Source organism: Plecotus auritus, assembly GCF_963455305.1.
Source record: "Plecotus auritus genome assembly, chromosome: 13".
Classification (NCBI taxonomy): Eukaryota; Metazoa; Chordata; class Mammalia; order Chiroptera; family Vespertilionidae; genus Plecotus; species Plecotus auritus.
This window is the reverse complement of record NC_137779.1, coordinates 8,071,409-8,090,617: the sequence shown is the minus strand read 5'-3', so window position 1 is coordinate 8,090,617 and position 19,209 is coordinate 8,071,409. Positions and strand designations below refer to the sequence as shown.

Genomic DNA, 19,209 nt, shown 5'->3' with positions numbered 1-19,209 from the left:
GGTTGCGGGCTCGATCCTCAGCAGGGGGTGTGCAGGAGGCAGCCAATCAATGTATCTCTCTCATCGATGTTTCTACTTCTCTATTCCTCTCTCTCTCAAATCAATAAAAAAGCAGTTATACTTAAAAAAAAATTCGAACATCAAGACCTCTCCTTTGTATGGTCCCACCAGTCTCTAAGGCAGCTCAGGCCCTTCTGTACCTTGGTTCTCTTCTGACAGGTCCCTCCACCACACTCACCAGCCTAGCTCAAGCCTGTCCTGCATTTCCCTCCTCCTTCTGCTCCAGGACTCCCAGGCTCATCCCACCCATTAGTGCTCCGGTATACTCTTCTGTACTGTTTGCTAATTGGTGCTCAGACATTAGAAAATGTATTTTCTGGCCAGGCAGTAACTGCCATCACTTTTCTCTTTAGATTTGCAAGGACCACCCTTGAAAGGCTGTTTACTTCCTCTTAAGCACTTTGCTTGCAATTAAGGGTCTCCAGTGGGGTCACTGCTGATAGCTTGCTTATGGTCTCCTGGGTCCAACAGCCCAACTTGGGCCTTGGGCAGGGAAAAACAGGAGAGAGTGTCATGCTTTTTCACTCAATTAACCCTTAAAAAAACCGTATAAAGCTAGAAATGGTAGTACGCCCCCAAATAGGTAGAGATACAGAACATGCTTTTAAAGAGATAAACTCTCGACACAAGTTGATCCTTTTTGTGCTAATCCATACTGTCTTCCAGCTCCCGACCTTGTTGAAATACTCTTGGAGAAGCCACTCGGCATGGAGTCAGTCAGCTGCCCTTTGCAGAGGTGGGAGGGGAGTTATTCTGGGACTTCAGTCCAAATTAGCATCAAACATTTGCAAATTAACTTGCTTTTTAGGTGCTATGGTAGGGAGTGATTTTTATGATCTGGTCTTTTCTAGTAGGTTCTTAAGTCCCTTCTCTTATAATGCTGCTTAAGTCACACTTTTGCACAGGACAGAAAGGGAAAGTAAGATGTGTAGTATTTCAAATGCAGAGTCCTTCTCTATATGAGATTGTTAGGTTGTGCATTTAACTAGCTATTTAGAAGGCGCAATTTCCCAATCCATTTCTTGAATGTTTGAAGATCTAAGAGAGAACAAGAGAGGCCTGGGATTCCATCCTGTAGGTCACTCTATCAAAGTCTTGTAGCCCACGTAGGAAAGCATGCACATGCAACTTTGCAGGTGCATGAAGTTGGATGGATAGAGACTAGCCATGGGAAAGTAGGATATAACTGTTGCTCTGTGTATGTGTCTATAATATAGCAGCCTTGCAATGTGGTGGAGGCCACATGGATAGGCATTCAGTGTCTTGACCTTGGAGTTAGAGAAACCAAGTCTGTGTGACCTTGAAAAAGTCACTTGCATTTCTAATGGTCATTTCTCCTATTTAAAATGTGGATGATGATGGTACCTCCTTCCTGAGCTGGTCAGAATTATGGGAGATCCTGCACAGAATGGATCAGAATGGTGCTTGGAACACAAAGTACTAGATAAATGTCAGTTATCTTTGTGGTCCTCACTGTCATTTGGGATAAGGAGACAGGAGCTCTGAGGACCTGAAGGCCTTGCCCAAGGTCACACAGCTGTTGCATGGCAGAGGGCTGTCCAGCTCAAGAGACCACTCTTTGTCCTATGTCATGCACGTAAAGAATCAAGATTTAAAAAGATCTTCATGTGCTATAACTGCAAAGTGAAAAAGATTCCAGTCGATGGGGATCAATCCAAAGATATTCATGTGTGCTAAAAAGTTTACTTATGCAAGTGGAGGGATGGACAGACCTGGCTGGATCATGCTGAAAAGATTTGAAAACTAAGTCACCCTGGCCAGGTGGCTCCGTTGGTTGGAGCATAGGCTTGTACACCAAAAGGTTGTGGGTTTGATTCCCGGTCAAGGCAACTGATCGAAGTTTGTCTCTCACATTGATGTCCCCCCGCCCTTCTAAAAATCAATAGAAACATACCCTCAGGTGAGGATTAAAAAGTGAAGACGTGATAGCTAAGAGCAGCAAATTCCTAAGCTTACACGGGAGCTCAGCATGGCTGCGCATCGGGGCATCATGTTCCCATCAGGGATGGTAACAATAGCCTCAGCGCACTTGGCAGTCGTCACAGGACCTGCACTGCACTGCGACCAGGTCTGGAATGACACTTCCAGCAGGACAGTGTGTGTCCTTTCACTAAAGCAAAAGGCGTGGGAAACCAGGTCTTAGGAAGAGCAACTGGAAGGAATCAGCAGGGCCCAGGAGGGATTGGTCAAGGTCTTGACTCCTTGCAGGTGTTTCATCTGGAAGAACCGAACATTTTTTTAGGTGTCCCCGGAGAGTGTCACTGGGATCAAAATGAAGTGCTAGGAAGAGATGCTTTGTAAGCTATCGTAAGGTAATTTCTAACAATTAGGACTTCAAATGCACAGTGGCTGTTTTGTGCAGTAATGAGCCTCCTGTCATTCCAAAGGACTGTAAGCAGGGCTCTAGCGAAGAATTACTCACCAGGAGAAAATGCCTGGACTAAGTGATTTTGACTGAGATGCAATGGCACAATTAGCAGTTCTACAAGGGAGAGGTCTATATGGGAAACTTTTTATAGAACCATTCTCTTTCCACAATGATCATCACCATCTCCTTTTCCTGTCCCTCCAGGTAGGGGCTTGGCAAAGGAAAAGCAGAAAACCAAGATGCTACAAAGCAGCAATGGGTTCTCAATGGCACTTGGGATGGTAACGGGAAACCAGTTTCTGGAGTCAGCAAGGACGCCGCCTCCCTGTGGGGGCTTCTAGAGCAGCGGGGTGATACCTGAGTGAATAAGGTTCCTACCTGGATTTAGGGCTCTGAAGGTTTTGACGGCTGAGAAGACGAGCGGCTGAGACCCGCTTCTTGTGCACATTGGATAGACCTGCGGGGAGAAAAAAAAAAAAATCCTCCTGAAATGGGTTAAACAGTTGTCAGTAGAACATTTTCAGCTTCTATTGACCCTCTACTCGCACTCCCACTGTCTTCTGGAGCAGCAGTCACCAAATTTTCGGACCTCATGGACCACAGTGGTCCGCAGACCACCAGTTGGCGACCGCTGCTCCAAAGGTTTCCTTAAACCAGCCGTCGCCAACCTTTTAGACCTCACGACTACCAGCTGGTGACCACTGCTCTCGAGTCAAGTGAAGGGAAAATAAGGAAGAGGTCAGGCAGGCAGTGGTTGGGGTGGGTGGGGTGGCTGTGGAAATGCAGAACGCAGAGCAAATCTGGTTGGACTTATTGAGAAGAGGACGGTTCGGGGTAACGCCCCATTCTCCGGGAGAGAGAGATGTTCATGCGCATTTTTCACTGAGCGCAGGGCAGCAGCAGTGTATTCGTTGGGAGGACTGAACGTAAGGGACTAAGCGATGAAACCCACTTTCTCTCAGCACCTTTCCATGTGACAGCTCCAGACTCTCCTTTGCCCCACTGTCCTGAGTGCCGACCCCGGAGCCTGGTGAGAGGTACCTTGTGTAAGTTCTGGAGCTTCGGCCACATAGGTGAGGCGGAACTTGTTCCTCTTCCAGCTGCGGTCATTGCTGATGAGGGAGTTGTTCGCCTTCTCAATGTTGACATCATCTCCCACGCAGAACACGTCACAGGCTGTCTGTGGCACATACAGGGCTTTCAGTGGCCTCTGTCAGCCAAGAGGGACTCTTCTCCAACAGCTCCGAGTCATGGCATGTATCCCACCATCCATCCTTCAATCCATTTACCCACCTACCCACCCACCCCTTAAGCACTCCATCTATCAACCCCTCCAACTCCCCTTCCGCCCACCCACCCACACACCCATCTACCCACCAGTCTGTTGGTCCATCCATCCATCTATCCATCCATCCACTAATCTATCCTATATTTTTTGAGTGCCTTTGATGTGCTGGACATATCACATTTACTATTGTCTTTAGGACCTCACATCTATTTCGTATGTAACTCTATGCACTTATTTATAAAACCAACATGTGTAGAGGTCTACTATTAAACAAGAAAGTAAATATTTTAGAATTTCCTATCCATTTTCCTCTACAGATTTTAAAAAGTTACATTCAAGGCAGAATATATTGAATGTCTGTATACCTGTACATAAATTTTGTTTTCATTTGCTAAGTTTATAAGTTCTCTAACTCTAGTGATCCTAAGAATTACTGTTCAGAATTATTTTTTGAGAAAAAAGCCAAGGATAACACCAAAGGTTTTCAAAGATAGCTTTTCACCAATTTTTGGCCTCGTGTTGATTTTCAGATGATTCAAATGTTCATCAACTGATGGATAAACAAAACATGATATATCCATACAATGGAATATTTGGCCATGAAAAGGAATGTGCCTTCATCGAGTGATCATGGTTAACATCTCTAAAATAAGTCATGGTGACCCCAGGTGTCCTGGCATGATGTGATGAGGACACCTCTCTTTGGGATATTCTTCCCCCAAACCTATCACCCCCCTCTAATCTTGAAAAAAAGATGAGACAAAGTCAAATTGAGGGAAACACTACAAAATGCCTCACCAGTACTTTTAGAAACTCTTAAGATCATAAAGGGAAGACTGAGAAACACAACTGAAGAGATGAAAGAGATATTTTGACAATGCGATATGGTAACCTGGATTTGATCTTGAAACAGAAAAAGGGCATCAGTGGGAAAATGGGTGAAATCTGAATAAAGCCTGTATCACTGTTCCTAGTTTTGACATGTGTACCATGGTTATGTTAACAGTGAGGCAAGGTGGGTGAAGGGAACTCCTTGTACATCCTTGTTACTTTTCTGTAATCTCAATTTATTATAAAATAAAAAATATTAAAAAAGAAAGGAATGAAGTACTGATACATGCTACAACATGGATGAACCTTGAGAATATTATGCTAAAGTGAAGGAAGCCAGGCATGAAAGACCACATTCATATGAAATGTTCAGCATAGGCACATCCATAGAGACAGAAAGCAGATGAGTGGTTGCCAGGCCTGGGGTTGGAATGTGACGATAGGGGAGTAATAGCTAAAGGACAGGGTGGCTTGTAACAGACTCTGCTTCTGGGATACTCAAAGGTGGCCGATTGAAGTCAACAACCACACAGTTATCTTGAGGTGTGAAAAAAGCCAAGTTATCTCCATTCTCCCCATCCAGGAAGAAAGCAGGAACAGGCTTATTGACACAGCCTCCCCACACAGGTTTCTTTATAGCTCAGAGGCCTCAGTTTCCCTCTTGCTCTACACCTGCATTTGCTTTCAGAATAAAAAGTATCAATTGGATCACAGAAGATTGTGTAGCCCCTTTTCTCCAGGGGCTGCTGGTAAGAAGGTACTCCAGGGCCGAGGAAAGAGCAGGTAAAGGTGGGTCTATAGTTATTGCTTTTTCTTTCTCCCCCAAGGGGCAACTAAATCATGCCCCACACACAGATAGGAGGCCATTAGTCCTTTATCCTCCTGTGGCCTCAGTCCAGAATAGGATGTCCTATCATGATGGAATGGTTCTATGCTGTCTGACAGGGTGACCACCAGCCACTTGTGTTTTTTGATCACATGAAACATGGCCTGTGCTACCGAGAAATGGACGTTTTAATCCAATTTAATGTATACATTGAAAAGTAGTATAGAATAACATTAATATAGGATGAATATATATAGAATGAGATAAATGAACTATATGTAAATGAACTATATTTTATATAATTACATATTCTCATAAAGAGTGAGAAGGGATAATTCATATAATATAAAATTCACCATTTAAAAATGTACAAGTCAGTGGTTTTTAGTATATTTACAAGGATGTGCTGCCACCACCACCGCTATCCACTTTCAGAACATTTTCGTGACCTCAAAGACACTCTGTATCATCATTAACAGTAACTCCCATTTCCACTTTTTCAAAATCTTGGCAACCACTAATCTACTTTCTGTCTCTACAGATTTGCCTATTCCAGACATTTCATATAAATGGAATCATATAGTATATGGCCTTTCGTATCTGGCTTCTTTCACTGAGATCATGTCTTCAAGGTTCATCCATGTTGTAGCATGTGTCAGGACTTCATTCCTTTTTATGGCCGAAGAGTATTCTTTTGCATAAGCATACTGAATTTTATTTATCCATTCACCATATTAAGATTTAAATAGCCACATGTGGCTAATGGCTCCCACATTGGCTAGTGAATATTTAGCACAAGAGGAATATGCTTCTCCAAGTAGACAAGTTGGTTGGATCTGAGTTCCAGGTCAAGGCATGGCCCTTGGTTTGGTTAATCAATTCTATGTGTTCTGTCTACTTGTCAACCAAATGTGAGTGAGTGAGGGATGGATTCCTCCCTGAAATTCCAAGATTCTGTCATTTCTTTTGTAGACTAACTCCTCAGACACAATGCAGGGGTTTGGGTTCAGGGTGAAGAATGTGTGTTGTAAGGCCACCCAAGCTCATCTGCGTTGTTTAAAGCTGCCTCCTGGGTGGATACATGGGGGAAGTACCAGGGGTCCTCTCAAGTTTCTTCTCTTTCTGATGGTTTAGGTAGTCTGTCTTTGGGGGTCAAGGGGAGCATGACTTTTCCCCCTGGGTCTCTGAGATCTGGGGGGATGGTTACCTTGAAGACCTTCTTGGCCCAGGTCCTGAACGCCTCCTCCTGCCCACAGAGCTCATCCCCTTCCTTCATCTTCAGGATCCTCTCTCCTCCCAGCTCTTCCAGGAGGGTGTCCACAGCATGTCCAAAGGCGCAGAAGTGTGGGTATGCCCTCGAGCCAAGGCCAAACACCGAGAACCTGCCAACGAGACAACAGAAAGCTCGTGAGGTTAGGCTGAGGGAGGTGCCTGGTGCTATGAATAAAACTATGCCTCCCCAAATTCATGTGTTGAAGCCGTACCCCCAATGTAACTAATTGTATTTAGAGATGGTGCCTCCAAGGTGGTAACTGAGATGAAATGAGGTTATAATGTGAGGGCCCTAATCTAATAGAACTGGTGTCCTCATTAGAAGGGGAAGAGACACCTGAGTCTCTCTCTCTGCATGTGCACAGTGGAAAGGCCACAGCAAGAAGGTGGCTGTCTGCAAGCCAGGAAGAAAAGCCTCACCAGAAACCAGTCCTACTAGCACCTTGATCTTGGATTTCCAGCTTCCACAACTGTGAGAAAATAAACTTCAAGTGTTGAAGCTACTTTGTGGTGTTTTGTTAAGGCCACCGAAGCAGACCAATACACCTGTGTGTTTTTTTCCAGAAGGACTGTGGTTAGCCATGGTGGTCAGGCAACCCCAAGCCAATTTGGAGAAGGCTATCATTCAAATAGCCCCCCAGGGGCTTCTCCCTTCCTCTGCTATCTACTAGGCAATACTGTCCTCAGGAGGAAGTTCCAAATTTGTCCTAAGGAAAATGAGCTGGGGAGAGTGATCATCCAGAATCACTGGCTCTTTCCTGTGTGTCCCTTTCTAAGTTGGACTAGTTGGGAGTATTTGTCTACATTGGGAAGCTTAAATTCTACAAGTTTTGTAATTCTACAAAACCAGAGCAGTTTCAAGTACAAAGACAATGGGAATTATGACACAGAGGTCCTCGGGGGCCTGAATCAATGAGGAGACCAAGAGGACTTGTCGCTGACACGTCACATGTGGGTGTGGACAGGCTCTTCTGAAAGGGGTGGAAGGGTTTGTGAACGTGCTAGCTCCGCCCCTTGCAATGTCTATGAAATTAACTGGTTTCACAAACCCCCCTGGCATAGACACCACCAAGAAGATGCTGCTGTTTGAATAGATGGGGGTCAAGTTAGTGACATTTTGGTTGATGTGGAGATGGGGGCTGGCGGCTTTCAGGTATGGGAAGTGGGGGGCTGGCCTCAGGTGGCCACTCTTCCTATCTCGGTGTGTCCTACAGACATTTGATGTCACACTTCCAGGGCTTGGTCCTGGCTGTAGGCCTTGACCTCTTTGGGACTGGAGTGACAGGTTCCCAGTGGGACAAGTACACCCCCTACCACTTCTTTCCCAGGTCAGAGTGTTCTGCTGTAGACTGTCATGTCAGACAAGCCAAAGAGTAGAGCTGTTTAACCTACTCCATCCAGGGTCTGGTGCTGTTCCCAAATCTCATTTTTAGGACAAGGGGTCCAAGATGGTGAGATGGGGTATCAGGAGACGCTGGGAAGAAATTCCATCATTGGAGAATGAACTTGAGATAGGTCCAGGTGTCTCACATGTGAAATGAAAGTTTTCCACTCCTTTCTCATCTCACTCTCCTCTTCTTTCCTGCCCTCCATTCCTCCTGGTTCCAGAGCCTTTCCAAGGAGAGTGGATGAGATCAGGCAGTGTTTTCCCCATCCCTCCTTCACCTATGATCTTCCTGGACCTGGATTCCTCCCCTTTTCCTCACAGGGCAGTGTGTAGAGAGCTGGTGACCAGGAGTGGACTGGTTGGAGGGCCACCCTTAGCCTAAGCAGATTTGGAAATGCCCAGTACCAGCCTGCCGTGTGGTTAAGGCATTGCTCCCCAAATCTGCAATATGTATGTTTGTGACATCCACCATACTTGACTGTCACCAACTCTGTTACTCATTAGCGCTGTTTAACCTGCGTTTAATTTGTGCTTACTAGCCCATCCAGCCCCCATGTGTTCATAGCAGATGGTTCAAGAGATGAGTTCATCAATACGCTTCCCGGTGCACCTGAAGACCTACATCATCGTCACTTCCCAGACTCACATTTCCATCACCGTCTTCACCTCATGGCTTCAGAGTTCCTATTTTAAGCCTCTAAACCAGGAGTTGGCAAAGTTATTGTATAGGGGGCCAGAGAGTAAATATTTTTAGGTGAAGAAACAAAATTGAAATGATTATCATATAGCTATTTCTATAACAAGAACAAATTCACACACATTTTTTCTACTGACAAAGTTAAAAATGTACTACTAATAATGATAATAATTATAGCTCAGTATAATTTTTTAGTAATATATGTCTACTCATGAGAATTCTTTTTCATGGGAGATAACATTTTGCTTAATTGGGGCTCAAAGGTAGTGTTTTTGTTTTTTTTAAATCATTAAATGAATTGCAAGTGTTCAGGTGTAAAAACCATCCTTAGCTCATGAGTTGTACAAAGACAGACAGTGGCTAGGTTGGATTTGGACCACGGCTGTCACTTGCCATTGCCTGCTCTAAGCCATGGTGATTTAATAAGGGAAAAATGGGTCCGACTGTCAAACTATGCAGCTGACATTTCAATGTCAAACTAAAAAAATGTACAGATTTTAAAACCTATATAGAATGGACAGCACCAAGGGGGAACCCTAATGTAAACCATGGACTTGGTGTGCTCATGATGTGTCAATGTAGATTCATCAATTGTACAAATGTACCCTCTGGTGGGAATGTTGATGGCAGAGTAGGCTATGTGTATGTATGTGTTGTGGGGCAGAAAGTATATGGGGAGTCTATGTACATTCCCTGAATTTTTCTATGAACCTACAACTGCTTTAAAAATTAAGTCTTTTAAAGAGTGGACTGATGGCCACAATGCTTCAATATCGAGGAGCCCTGTGATCTGAATCATCTACTGAGCACTACTCTGAGCATCTGTGAAGAAGGTTCAATTAGTGGCCAGGTTTAGTTAGAGATTCCTGGCCAGGCCTGGATACTCTGATTGTATCAGCCTCGTCTTGACCGATATCTGTGAAATCAAGGGTTTGACATGACATCCAGTTTTATTTCTTTCCAAATACCCATTAAACTGAAGACACAACTATTGAAGTACAAAATATATGTCCATGTACTACCTAAAGTTACCTCATGGCATGTGTCTATGCTTTTGAAAATAAAGGAGTTAGGCCAGTATCTTTTGAATCTGACTACACAATGGAGTCAATTGGGAAAATATTTTCTGTTTTTAAAAATTGATTGATTGATTTGAGAGAGAGATTTGTTGTTCCACTTATTGATGTATTCATTGGTTAATTCTTCTATGTGTCCTGGCTGGGGATTGAACCCACAACCCTGGCGTATTGGGATGACACTCTAAACAACAGACATACCCAGCTGGGGGGAGAGGAGAAGTAGGCATTTTTTTTTTTTTTTTAGTAAAGCAATGCTTGGTCCCAATTGTAGGCTGATTACACCAGAATCTCTGGAGGTGGGGCTTGGTTAGGGGTGTATTACATATATCTCCAGGTGCTTTTAATGCACACCCAGGTTTGAGAACTACTGGGTTATGGCAGTTTGTCTCCAGAAGCTTCTATCAAGTGTACAACATATCACTTGGGAAGGACAGCTCATTGCGTAATTTCTAGGGGTCAACGTTCTTCATCAACAGTGATGTGCTGATGAGTGGGTGAAAAGTGTGTGATGGGGGGTAAAAGGTGTGTGGTGGGCAAATACGGGATTGTGGGGGCAATGAGGCTGTGCATTTACCAAGAGGAGTCAGGTGAAACTGGTTGTTCCAGAGATGAATAGGTGTGTAAGGAAGACACCCCCACAACAAAGAGCCCACTTTGCAGCTGAGTCCAGTTCCCCAAGAGCCTTTGTCACCCCTGATGCCCCGAGCCCTTTGCTCACCTCACATTTGCCAGGGGGCCAGTGCTCTCAAAGTTGTCTCTGTGGTTCGGCCCACTGCCTGATGATTTGTGGATGTCGGAATAGGAGGAAACACTATTGAACCTGACCTTGTAGCTCCTGCCAAAAGGAAAGAGAGTCATGAGCTCTGTCTTGAGCCCTCTCCTGAGGTCAACACCCTGGATCTTCAAACGACCAGTCCTGATTCTAGGACCCTCTCATGTGTGATGAGTGAGACCATAGCATCCTAAGGCCTCCTCTACAATAGATCAACTTACCCTCACCCACCACCGTGCCAGCCAGCCATCTGTACTTGATGCCCTGTGTATTAAAGGTGTCTTTCTGACCACACTCAACTCAGGAAATTGAAAGCCCAACAGTCAAAATAATTGAATAGGCAAGAAGTCAGGAAGGAATAGAACAGACCACCCCTAACCATTAGACAATGCTTCCTTGCTACCCAAATTTTAACGTGTGTAAGGATCAGCCTGGGACTGTGTTAGGCAGATCCTGATTCTGAAGATTTGGGGCTGGGCCTGAAAGTCTGCATTTCTAGTAAACTCCCAGGAGATGCCAATGCCGCTTGTCCCCAGACCTCACTTTGCGTAGCCTGGACCGAGACTTGTATTGTCCACTGTGGTAGCCATTGCCTACCTGTGGCTATTTGAATGTAAAGCTAAATTAATTCACACTAAATATAACAAAAAATTCTGTTTCTCACTCGCACAAGCCACACGTCAGTTGCTCCTCATTCAACAACCGTGTGCGGCAGAAATATAGACCATGTACGTCACCCTAGAAAGTTTGATTGGACGCTGCTCTTTCCGTCAAGTTGTGGTCCTTAGACATTTCCAGGGTCTGTCACATCCCACCTTCCATGTCAACATGGAAAGTGCTCAGCACTGACATGTGGCAGGAAAGGGGACTGGCTTCCTCATTAAATTGTTTTGAAGGGGAAGGAAGATGTCATTGGGACTCAAACCTCAGCATTAGAGGCTCAGGAGCCTTAAGCCTCAAGAAAACACACAAACCTGGTTTTCCAGTTTTTCTCTAAAAGTAAGTTTTGATCTCAGACAGGGCAGAAACGTAAAACAAAACAAAACAAAACAAATCTCCAAGACAACCCCTCCAAAACAAAAACAAAAAATCCAAACCTCCAAACAAAAGAAACAAAGCAAAAAGAAACACAAACATTCAATACATCAATCTGAGTGCAAAAGACAAAAAAAGAAATTGCGCATTCTGGCAGCAGGGTTCCTAAGCGGGCTATCTTCAGTGCTTGCTCCAGGATCGGGAAAGGTCTAAATACATGTAAGCATAGTTTCTGCCCTAAAATAGTCATACGTTGAGTCACTTCTCCAAATAAGGCATGCAACATATCAGGGGGTGGCCGTGGTGTTAGTGGGAGGGATGGTGGGTGGTTGTGGGGTAAGAATAACAGCACATGTTTTTGTATGAGGTTTACGGTTTCCCAAATGCTTTCCTCTCTGTTGTTATCTTTTGACCCTCACAACAGCTCCCAGGTATAGTCAGGACAGAGAGAGCTTCTCCCCATTTGGTGGATGAGAAAGACTGAGGCCCAAAGAGGTCAAGGGACTTGCTCCAGGTCACTTAATGAGTTAGTGGCACAGCCCGGGTTAGAACCTCAGGTTTCCTTGACACTTAGATGTGGCCTTGGAGATTCGAGCATCGGGCATGCATGCGCACGCGTGCACACACACATCTCCCTGCACACATGCATGCACACAGGTGCATGTATGCACACGCACACCCGCTCTACCTGTGCTGGCTGTCACGGGCTGCAGCCAGACCATGGACTTCTGTGTCACCTCGGGGGAGGGGAGGCCCTTTACGGGGAGAGAAACGCAAGGGTTCCGGGTACCTAGAGGGGAGAACGGATGGTGCCCTATCTCTCCCTGAAGGAGGGGACCTGCTGGAGACCACCCAGGATGGGATGGGCAGGAGAGGGGCAGGGACATTGAGTGCTGGAGTTGGGCACAGAACAAGGGCTGAGTGTAAGGGACTCAGCCACCCCCTGGATATGGAACGCATGCGAGTTTGGCAACACGTGCTCGGCTACAAGAAAACCAAGAGGGATTTTCTGTGAACCACGGCCAGCGACGGCATTTGGTGCCCAACTGCAGGCATGGGGCCTGCTCTGAGCTGGAGGAAGTGCTGTGCTGGCCTCACTGAAAGGCAGCTCCGTCTGCACCTGCCATATGTTCTCCACTTTGTGGGGGATTTAAGGGCTTTTCAAGGGTAATTTAGATTCCAGGTGTTTTTCAGATCACCGAATCTCTTTAGAACCCAGCCCCACCGTGGATGCAATGTCATGTGAACATCGTTTGACTGCAGGCATCTCTCTGCCTTCTTTTGAATGCAACCCCCACACGAGCTGCAATGCCATTGTGAGCATCAGGTGGAACAGTTCCAGGGAAAGCAGCTCATTTCACTGATTCCGCATGTCGGTTCCCAGCGGCAGGAGAGAACTGGTATTTGCACAGTGCTCCTAATTTTTCACAGGGCACATATGTCTAGTTTCTTACAAATTGGAGAGTTCAGGCAGGTGCAATAAACCCTATTTGATAGGAGAAGAAACTGAGGCACAGGGCTGTGAAGTGACCAACCCAAGACCTTCTAGTTAGAGACCAAAGCATCAGCTCTGGTGGGGCACACGCACCCTCCGGCTAAAATCGGCCACAGATGGACTGTAGGTCACAACCACCACCCACCCAGATCTCAAATGTGAACCCCAGGTGCCAAAAGACAATTTCCAGTTACCCCCAAGGGGTGTCATGCGACCTTGGAGGGCCATTCACTTACTTCCTTTCCTCCTGCACAGAGTTGGGGTGCCTCATTTCCATCAAAGCACAGCCGAATTTCTGCAGACCGAAAGAGGTGAGTGACATGTGAAGCGTGTATTATTAAAGCTGGAATATGCTTAGGCACCGAGAGTCTGGGGTCCTAGCTGGAAAAAGAGGAGTCTGCTGCTTGGGGGCCTGGATGTCCGAGATGGTGAGATGGTGAGGGGCTTGGCAGGGCAGCAATGCTTGAGCTGCAGACGCACATGGGAGGGTCAGCTGCTTAAAGAACTGCCGAAGTGGACTCCCAGCCCTCAGCACACCAAGCCCCTTTGTGGCTTTCCTCTATAAAAACATTGTCCTCACTTCTCTCATCTGGAGCATCAAGCTCCAGGGGACACCAAGCTCTTGGTTTGAGCATCCGTTCTAAAGAACAAGCTCACTCAGATGACAGCAATTTCACTAGGAACCAGCCAGTCCCTGGGTACCAATAGACAGAGAACTTGGAATTGTCCAATCTTTGCCAAGCTTAGATCCACATTGAAACCACTGTCTTTGAGGCCTTGGGAGGACTTGCTACTGAATAGCAGGTGCAATGGTAGCCCCTCTTTCTTCCTGCTAGAACAGGTGAAAACTCATCTTACCTCCCCATTTTCAGGGGGGTCTCCATTGCCAAAGGTGCTGGTGACCACCAGGACCAGAGTTTCATGTTCCAGGTGCACAATGTCATAGTCTTCCATGGATATCACCTAGGTGGGAGAGCAGAAGGGGGGCAGGAAGGAAGAGGTGATGAGGAGAGAGAGAAGGTGGGAGAACAAGAAGGATGGGGGAAGGAGGAGGAGGAGGAAGAGGAGGAGGAGGAGGAGGAGGAGGAGGAGGAGGAGGAGGAGGAGGGGGAGGAAGAGAGGCAGAAGATGAGTCATCTTGAGCCATCTCCTTTGGAAGAACCAAATGCATGGGGTGTGGCTATTTCAATGGGTAGAGCGGAAAGCCTTTGGCAGTGTGGGACCTTCCTATGGTCACTGTGGCCTGAAGGACGTAGGGAATCTGGGGAAACGGTGCAAGGGGTTGACTGCCAGGAGAGACAGATCCTGAGACCCTTCAGCTTGGAATCTTCTTGACCACATCTAGGCTGGGAATGACCTGGCTGACTGGATCTGACCAACTGCTGCTCAGCTCCTTTCTAACCCTCCCTCCAGAAGGGTGGATGACCTGGGCCAGACAAGTCTGAGATACCTGCTTTAGGGCAAGATTGTTGCCCTGTATCTTAGTATCGCTTGAGAAACATTTTTCAATGGCGGTTTTAGGGAAGCCCAGTCTCTGGAGATGCTTCCCAAAAATAAGTGAGCCATAAACAAACATGTTTGGGGAACATTTACATTCTCTGCCCTCCTCTTTTGGAGATGATAACACAGACTTGCAGACTAAAGGCTCTGAGAAGTCCTGCAGCAAAGAAACCCACTGAACTGTATTTAACGCAGAGCTTCTTAAACTGACTCCAGAATTGATTTTCATAAAATCCTCTAACAGTTTCCTCTAGATCTTGGGGTTTCATTTTGTGATTCATGGACTCCTGGGGGGTTCACAGAGAGAGGAACATCAGAGTCCCCTGAAATTTATGAAAATGTGAGCGTGTGTGCTGATGGGCAACTTGAGATGTGCTTTCATCCAGTCTCAAAGGGTTCTACTCTGTGGAATTCCCTCTCTCCCCTCCCAACTTTAATCACCACGAGGGGCTGGAGAGCTGGAAATGCCCCCTACCCACCTTGGCATCGAAGGCGTGCTTGAAGATCTCACACAGGGTTTTGGCATAGGCCTGCGATTTACCCGTCTCTGTGCCATAAAGGATAGTCGCCTTGACCCTCTTGGCCATTGCCTGCCCCATCAGCTTGGCTGAGAACTTGACGGCTCTGGGAGGAAGGAGAGGAAGAGGACCATGGGAAATGCCAGGCTGGGACTATTGGGCAGAAGCATGATCCATGACATTAACCAGAGAGAACTTACTGTCCTGATCTTTGATGGCCTCGGGAAACTCAAAGCCTGAATTTAGGCACCATTTGACCCCTTTAAGTCCCTCCAGAGCAACGAGTCATTAGCTGAAATGGTTGGTTAATTGTGTTGGGTTGTTAATTGATCAATCCCAGTCTTGAAGACCTTGCTTTGCCAAGCATTGTCCCAAATAGATGATCATTCATTCATGCACTCATTTGTTCATTCATCAAATGTGTGTTAAGCACTTACGTGCCAGGCATTGTTATAGGAGCTGAAGAACATAGAGAATGTAGCTGTGGACAAGCAGCTGTGATGGGGCTTACATTAGAGCGTGTGTGTGCGTGTGTGTGCGTGTGTGTGCGTGTGTGTGAGAGAGAGAGAGAGAGAGAGAGAGAGAGAGAGAGAGAGAGAGAGAGAGAGAATCACTAGGTATTGAGCTCAAAGGGCTTTCAGAAGTGGAGGACCAGGTCTGGTTTAGTCAGCCATGCATATCCAGGGTCTTGCACAGCTGATGCCAAATAGGCACTAAATATATATCTAGCAAAAGGAAAGAATTTTAAAGATGCTGCTACCACTGAAGACTCGGGGAGTTCAAATGTCAAGTCTAGGCTCTTTGTATTTAAATGGAGAATTCAGAACCACTGTTCTTCCTTCCTGTCCATGAGGGCCTGGGTGAGGCAGCCAGGCCAGAGGCCCAGGAATGTCTGGGCTCACCTTCAGAGCAAGCATCCCTTCTCTAAATAGGCATCTCTGAGCAGACAACTTGCTAATTACTCCTACCTGGGGATTATTGGTGGTAAATTCATCATTTTTTAGAATCAGGGAAACCACCCACGCTGCAGGAGCACTTGGGCTAAGGGGGAGAAACAGAGAGAAATAAAAGGTGCCTGGAGGGTTCCCTTTGAAGGATGGAAGCATAAAAAAGCAGCTATAATTAACTTCCATTGTTTCTAGCCCCATCTTAATAGAGCAGTTAATGTTTTAGATCCCCCCTTCTTCCTCCACCAGACAGCTGAACTGAAGGGAAGCCAGAGGTTGCCTCCCTGAGAATATTTGTGATCTCTCATTAGTGAAAGAATGGCTGCTGAGGTGCCCTTGCTTGGCTGGAAGATGGGGTTAGGTGGAAGGAGAGAGGAGAGGAGAAAGGGAGAGAGATGCCATGGGCCATATTAACAGAGCCAGCACCCAGGGTTGAGTCCCTGCAAGACCCACCAGTGTCTTGCTTCTGGGGTCTGTGGCATGGATGGCACCAACTTTTTACTTTTATATTTTACAACTACCACCGTGCAGAGAGAGTTCTGGACCTGAGGGCATTCAGGAAAGAGAGTGAGGAGCTCAGTGCATACTTAGCTCCTCTGCCAAAAAGTAAGTTAGTTCCAAACAGGGTGTCTCCGAGTGCCGGCAGAGCTCTCCTTCTTAGAAGCCTGCATGCCCATTAGAGCACCTCAGTTGGCTCCAACCCATTTGTCAGCTGGTCCCTTGCAGGCTACACGTTCTTTATTTTTTCAAATGTTTTTATTGATTTTTAGAGAGAGAGGGAGAGGGATAGATAGAAACATCCATAAGAGAGAAACATTATTGATCGGCTGCCTCCTGCACACCCTCTACTGGGGAATCAAACCTACAATTCAGGCATGTGCCCTGACTGGGAATTGACCTGGTCACCTCTTGGTTCATGGGTTGACACTCAATCACTGAGTCACACCAGCTGGGCTGGCTATACGTTCAGGACAGTTATTCTGTGGTGGCCTTGGTCCATAACCTCCCTCCCGCCCTTCTGTGCTCAGTTAGGACTTATTCATCTTATTCTTCAGCTCAATTGTCATCTCCGGAAGGAAGCCCTCTTTGACCTCCTAAACTCGGTGAAGTCTGTTCTTTGGCACCACGGATCATTCCTCGATGGCACTTGAAGTGCTGACTGTATTTGTGTGATTCTTTGACAGATGAATGGTTGTGAGCTTCAAGAGGGCAGGGACCACATTTGTCTGGCTCGTGATGTCTTTCCTAGAGCCTAGTACAGTGCCTGACAGGGAGTAGGCTCTCAGTATTCATTTGTGGGCCAAATGAACGAATGAATAAATGAATGAAATTAGAGTTCAGCCCTGGACAAGAGCACTACTGGCAGTGATGTTCTGGACCCAGCTCATCCCAGCTCCTCTCTACTACAGGTTCAGTGACTTCCTGTTGGTAGCTTAAAACTGGCCATAATGGGAGTATTTACACTATGGAAATTGGCCAACATTAAATACCTACTATTACTTTTACTTTTAATATTATTATCAGGATAGCTGGTTTACCAACATACTATTGCCTCCAGGAAAAGAATTTATGAAACTGGGTGAGGAAAGTAAAATTGGGAGGGAGAAGAATTGTGGCGACATTTACATCCCACACTGAGGCAAAGAAGGCATGCGGGGGTGAGAGAAAGTAGAGAAATTTTATCACACTAGAGGTCAGAGGCATGACTAGCTGCCTGGCTTCCTTTTCTGGGGCTCTCCAAGCTTTGGGGCACATACACCCCCCACCTACTTCAGGAGACTTACTCTGCCAGCTTCTTGAAGCCGATGGCTCGCCGCTTTGTGGGGGTTCCGTTGGTGCCTTTCCAGAGGTGGGTGTTCCAAGGGTCAGGCTGGGAAGAAAGGACTACGGTTACTGCAGTGAGGGAACCTGGCTCCTATTGGAAGATGCTCAGGATCCCTGGGGGCTGTGGCTGCCCAGCCATGCCCAACCCGCAGCCCTTGAAGGAAGTGCTTCTGCGAGTGATGACCACAGGGTCCTTGCACAGAGGGGCTGGCCCAGCCTTTCTGCACTGTCCTGCTAGACCTTCCCACGCAGTCCTCAGTCCCTTCCAAGACTTTCCTTGAGACCCCAGACTACTCAGTTAGTTTCCATGAATCTTTCTGCTAGGGCTGCGTTGTCCAATATGGTAGCCACTAACCAAGCATGGCTACTGAGCACTTTGGTGTCCAAAGTGCTAGTCTGAATTGAGACATGCTCTCAGCATAACACACACAAGGATATCGAAGACATAGTGCGAAGAGGCAGGGAGGGGCAGGACCTGGTATTCGAAAGAGGGGGTGAGCCGGTAGTTGAGCATCTCCTGGTGGAAGACAGGGGTGATGCTGCCAGACATGGGGGGCACAATCCACACCCAGTCTGCTGGACAGCCCCCCCGGCAGCGGTATTCATTCTCCATGTGCTTAATGAAGGACTCGGTGGCCGAGTGGTGGTCGACGATGGTCACTTTGTCACTCTGTGGGTGGAGAGGGGACAGGAGCCAGGAGGTAAGAAAGCTGGGGTGTTTCAGGATTCTCCCACAGAATGGCGTTTCCCGAAGGGCAGGTCCTGGAGATGGTTTAGTGCCCAATACTTCTCTGCATTTCTCCTTCTGACTGTACCCAGGAGAAAGTCTTGGTTTGCTGCTAACAAGCCTCTCTTGCTAGTCTTCCTCTCTCCCCACCATCCTTTTTTAAATGAACCTCTCTCTTATCTAGCTGGAATTAAACAACTTGGTTTTGTTATTCCTTGTATTTGTTTATTTATTTAAATTTACAATTCTTTTGTACTTAAGGCAACTGATCTTGGTTCTCCATTTATGGCGGTGATACAAAATCCTGTCTCTGTTAGCTGATTGTCTGAGACCCTAAGCAAGAAACAGACCATACCTGACATCTCAATTCTAAAAAATCACAGGTGACAAGTCACAACCCCCCCTACTGGTCATCTCCTCCTCAAATGTCCACACTCAAGATCAACACGGAGAGGCAGGCATGCATGATGGGCAGTAGACCTTGCTGATGGACAGATCTCCCCAAAGGTGGTTCCTGGCAGTGAGGGCTCTTGGACTTTTTGCTCCAAGGCTCTGAACGGTT

General features: G+C 46.5%; 1 protein-coding gene across 5 annotated transcripts in view; it reads right to left on the bottom strand.

Moving 5' to 3' along the window:
• NOS1 (nitric oxide synthase 1) overlaps positions 1–19,209 on the bottom strand; it is a gene marked incomplete at its 3' end in the record, with an annotated part of 102,668 nt that overhangs the window by 20,458 nt on the left and 63,001 nt on the right. For 3 of the 5 annotated variants that reach the window (XM_080649548.1, XM_080649547.1, XM_080649549.1), the window contains exons 12-21: positions 18,396–18,590; positions 17,881–17,966; positions 15,111–15,255; positions 13,990–14,094; positions 13,368–13,426; positions 12,325–12,426; positions 10,548–10,664; positions 6,602–6,776; positions 3,491–3,629; positions 2,828–2,906 (exon numbers count right to left, since the gene is read on the bottom strand). In XM_080649548.1, coding sequence (XP_080505674.1) covers positions 2,828–2,906; positions 3,491–3,629; positions 6,602–6,776; positions 10,548–10,664; positions 12,325–12,426; positions 13,368–13,426; positions 13,990–14,094; positions 15,111–15,255; positions 17,881–17,966; positions 18,396–18,590 — 1,202 coding nt within the window. The remainder of the gene's footprint in view (positions 1–2,827; positions 2,907–3,490; positions 3,630–6,601; positions 6,777–10,547; positions 10,665–12,324; positions 12,427–13,367; positions 13,427–13,989; positions 14,095–15,110; positions 15,256–17,880; positions 17,967–18,395; positions 18,591–19,209) is intronic. The other 2 variants (XM_080649550.1, XM_080649551.1) reach the window with 1 other exon arrangement.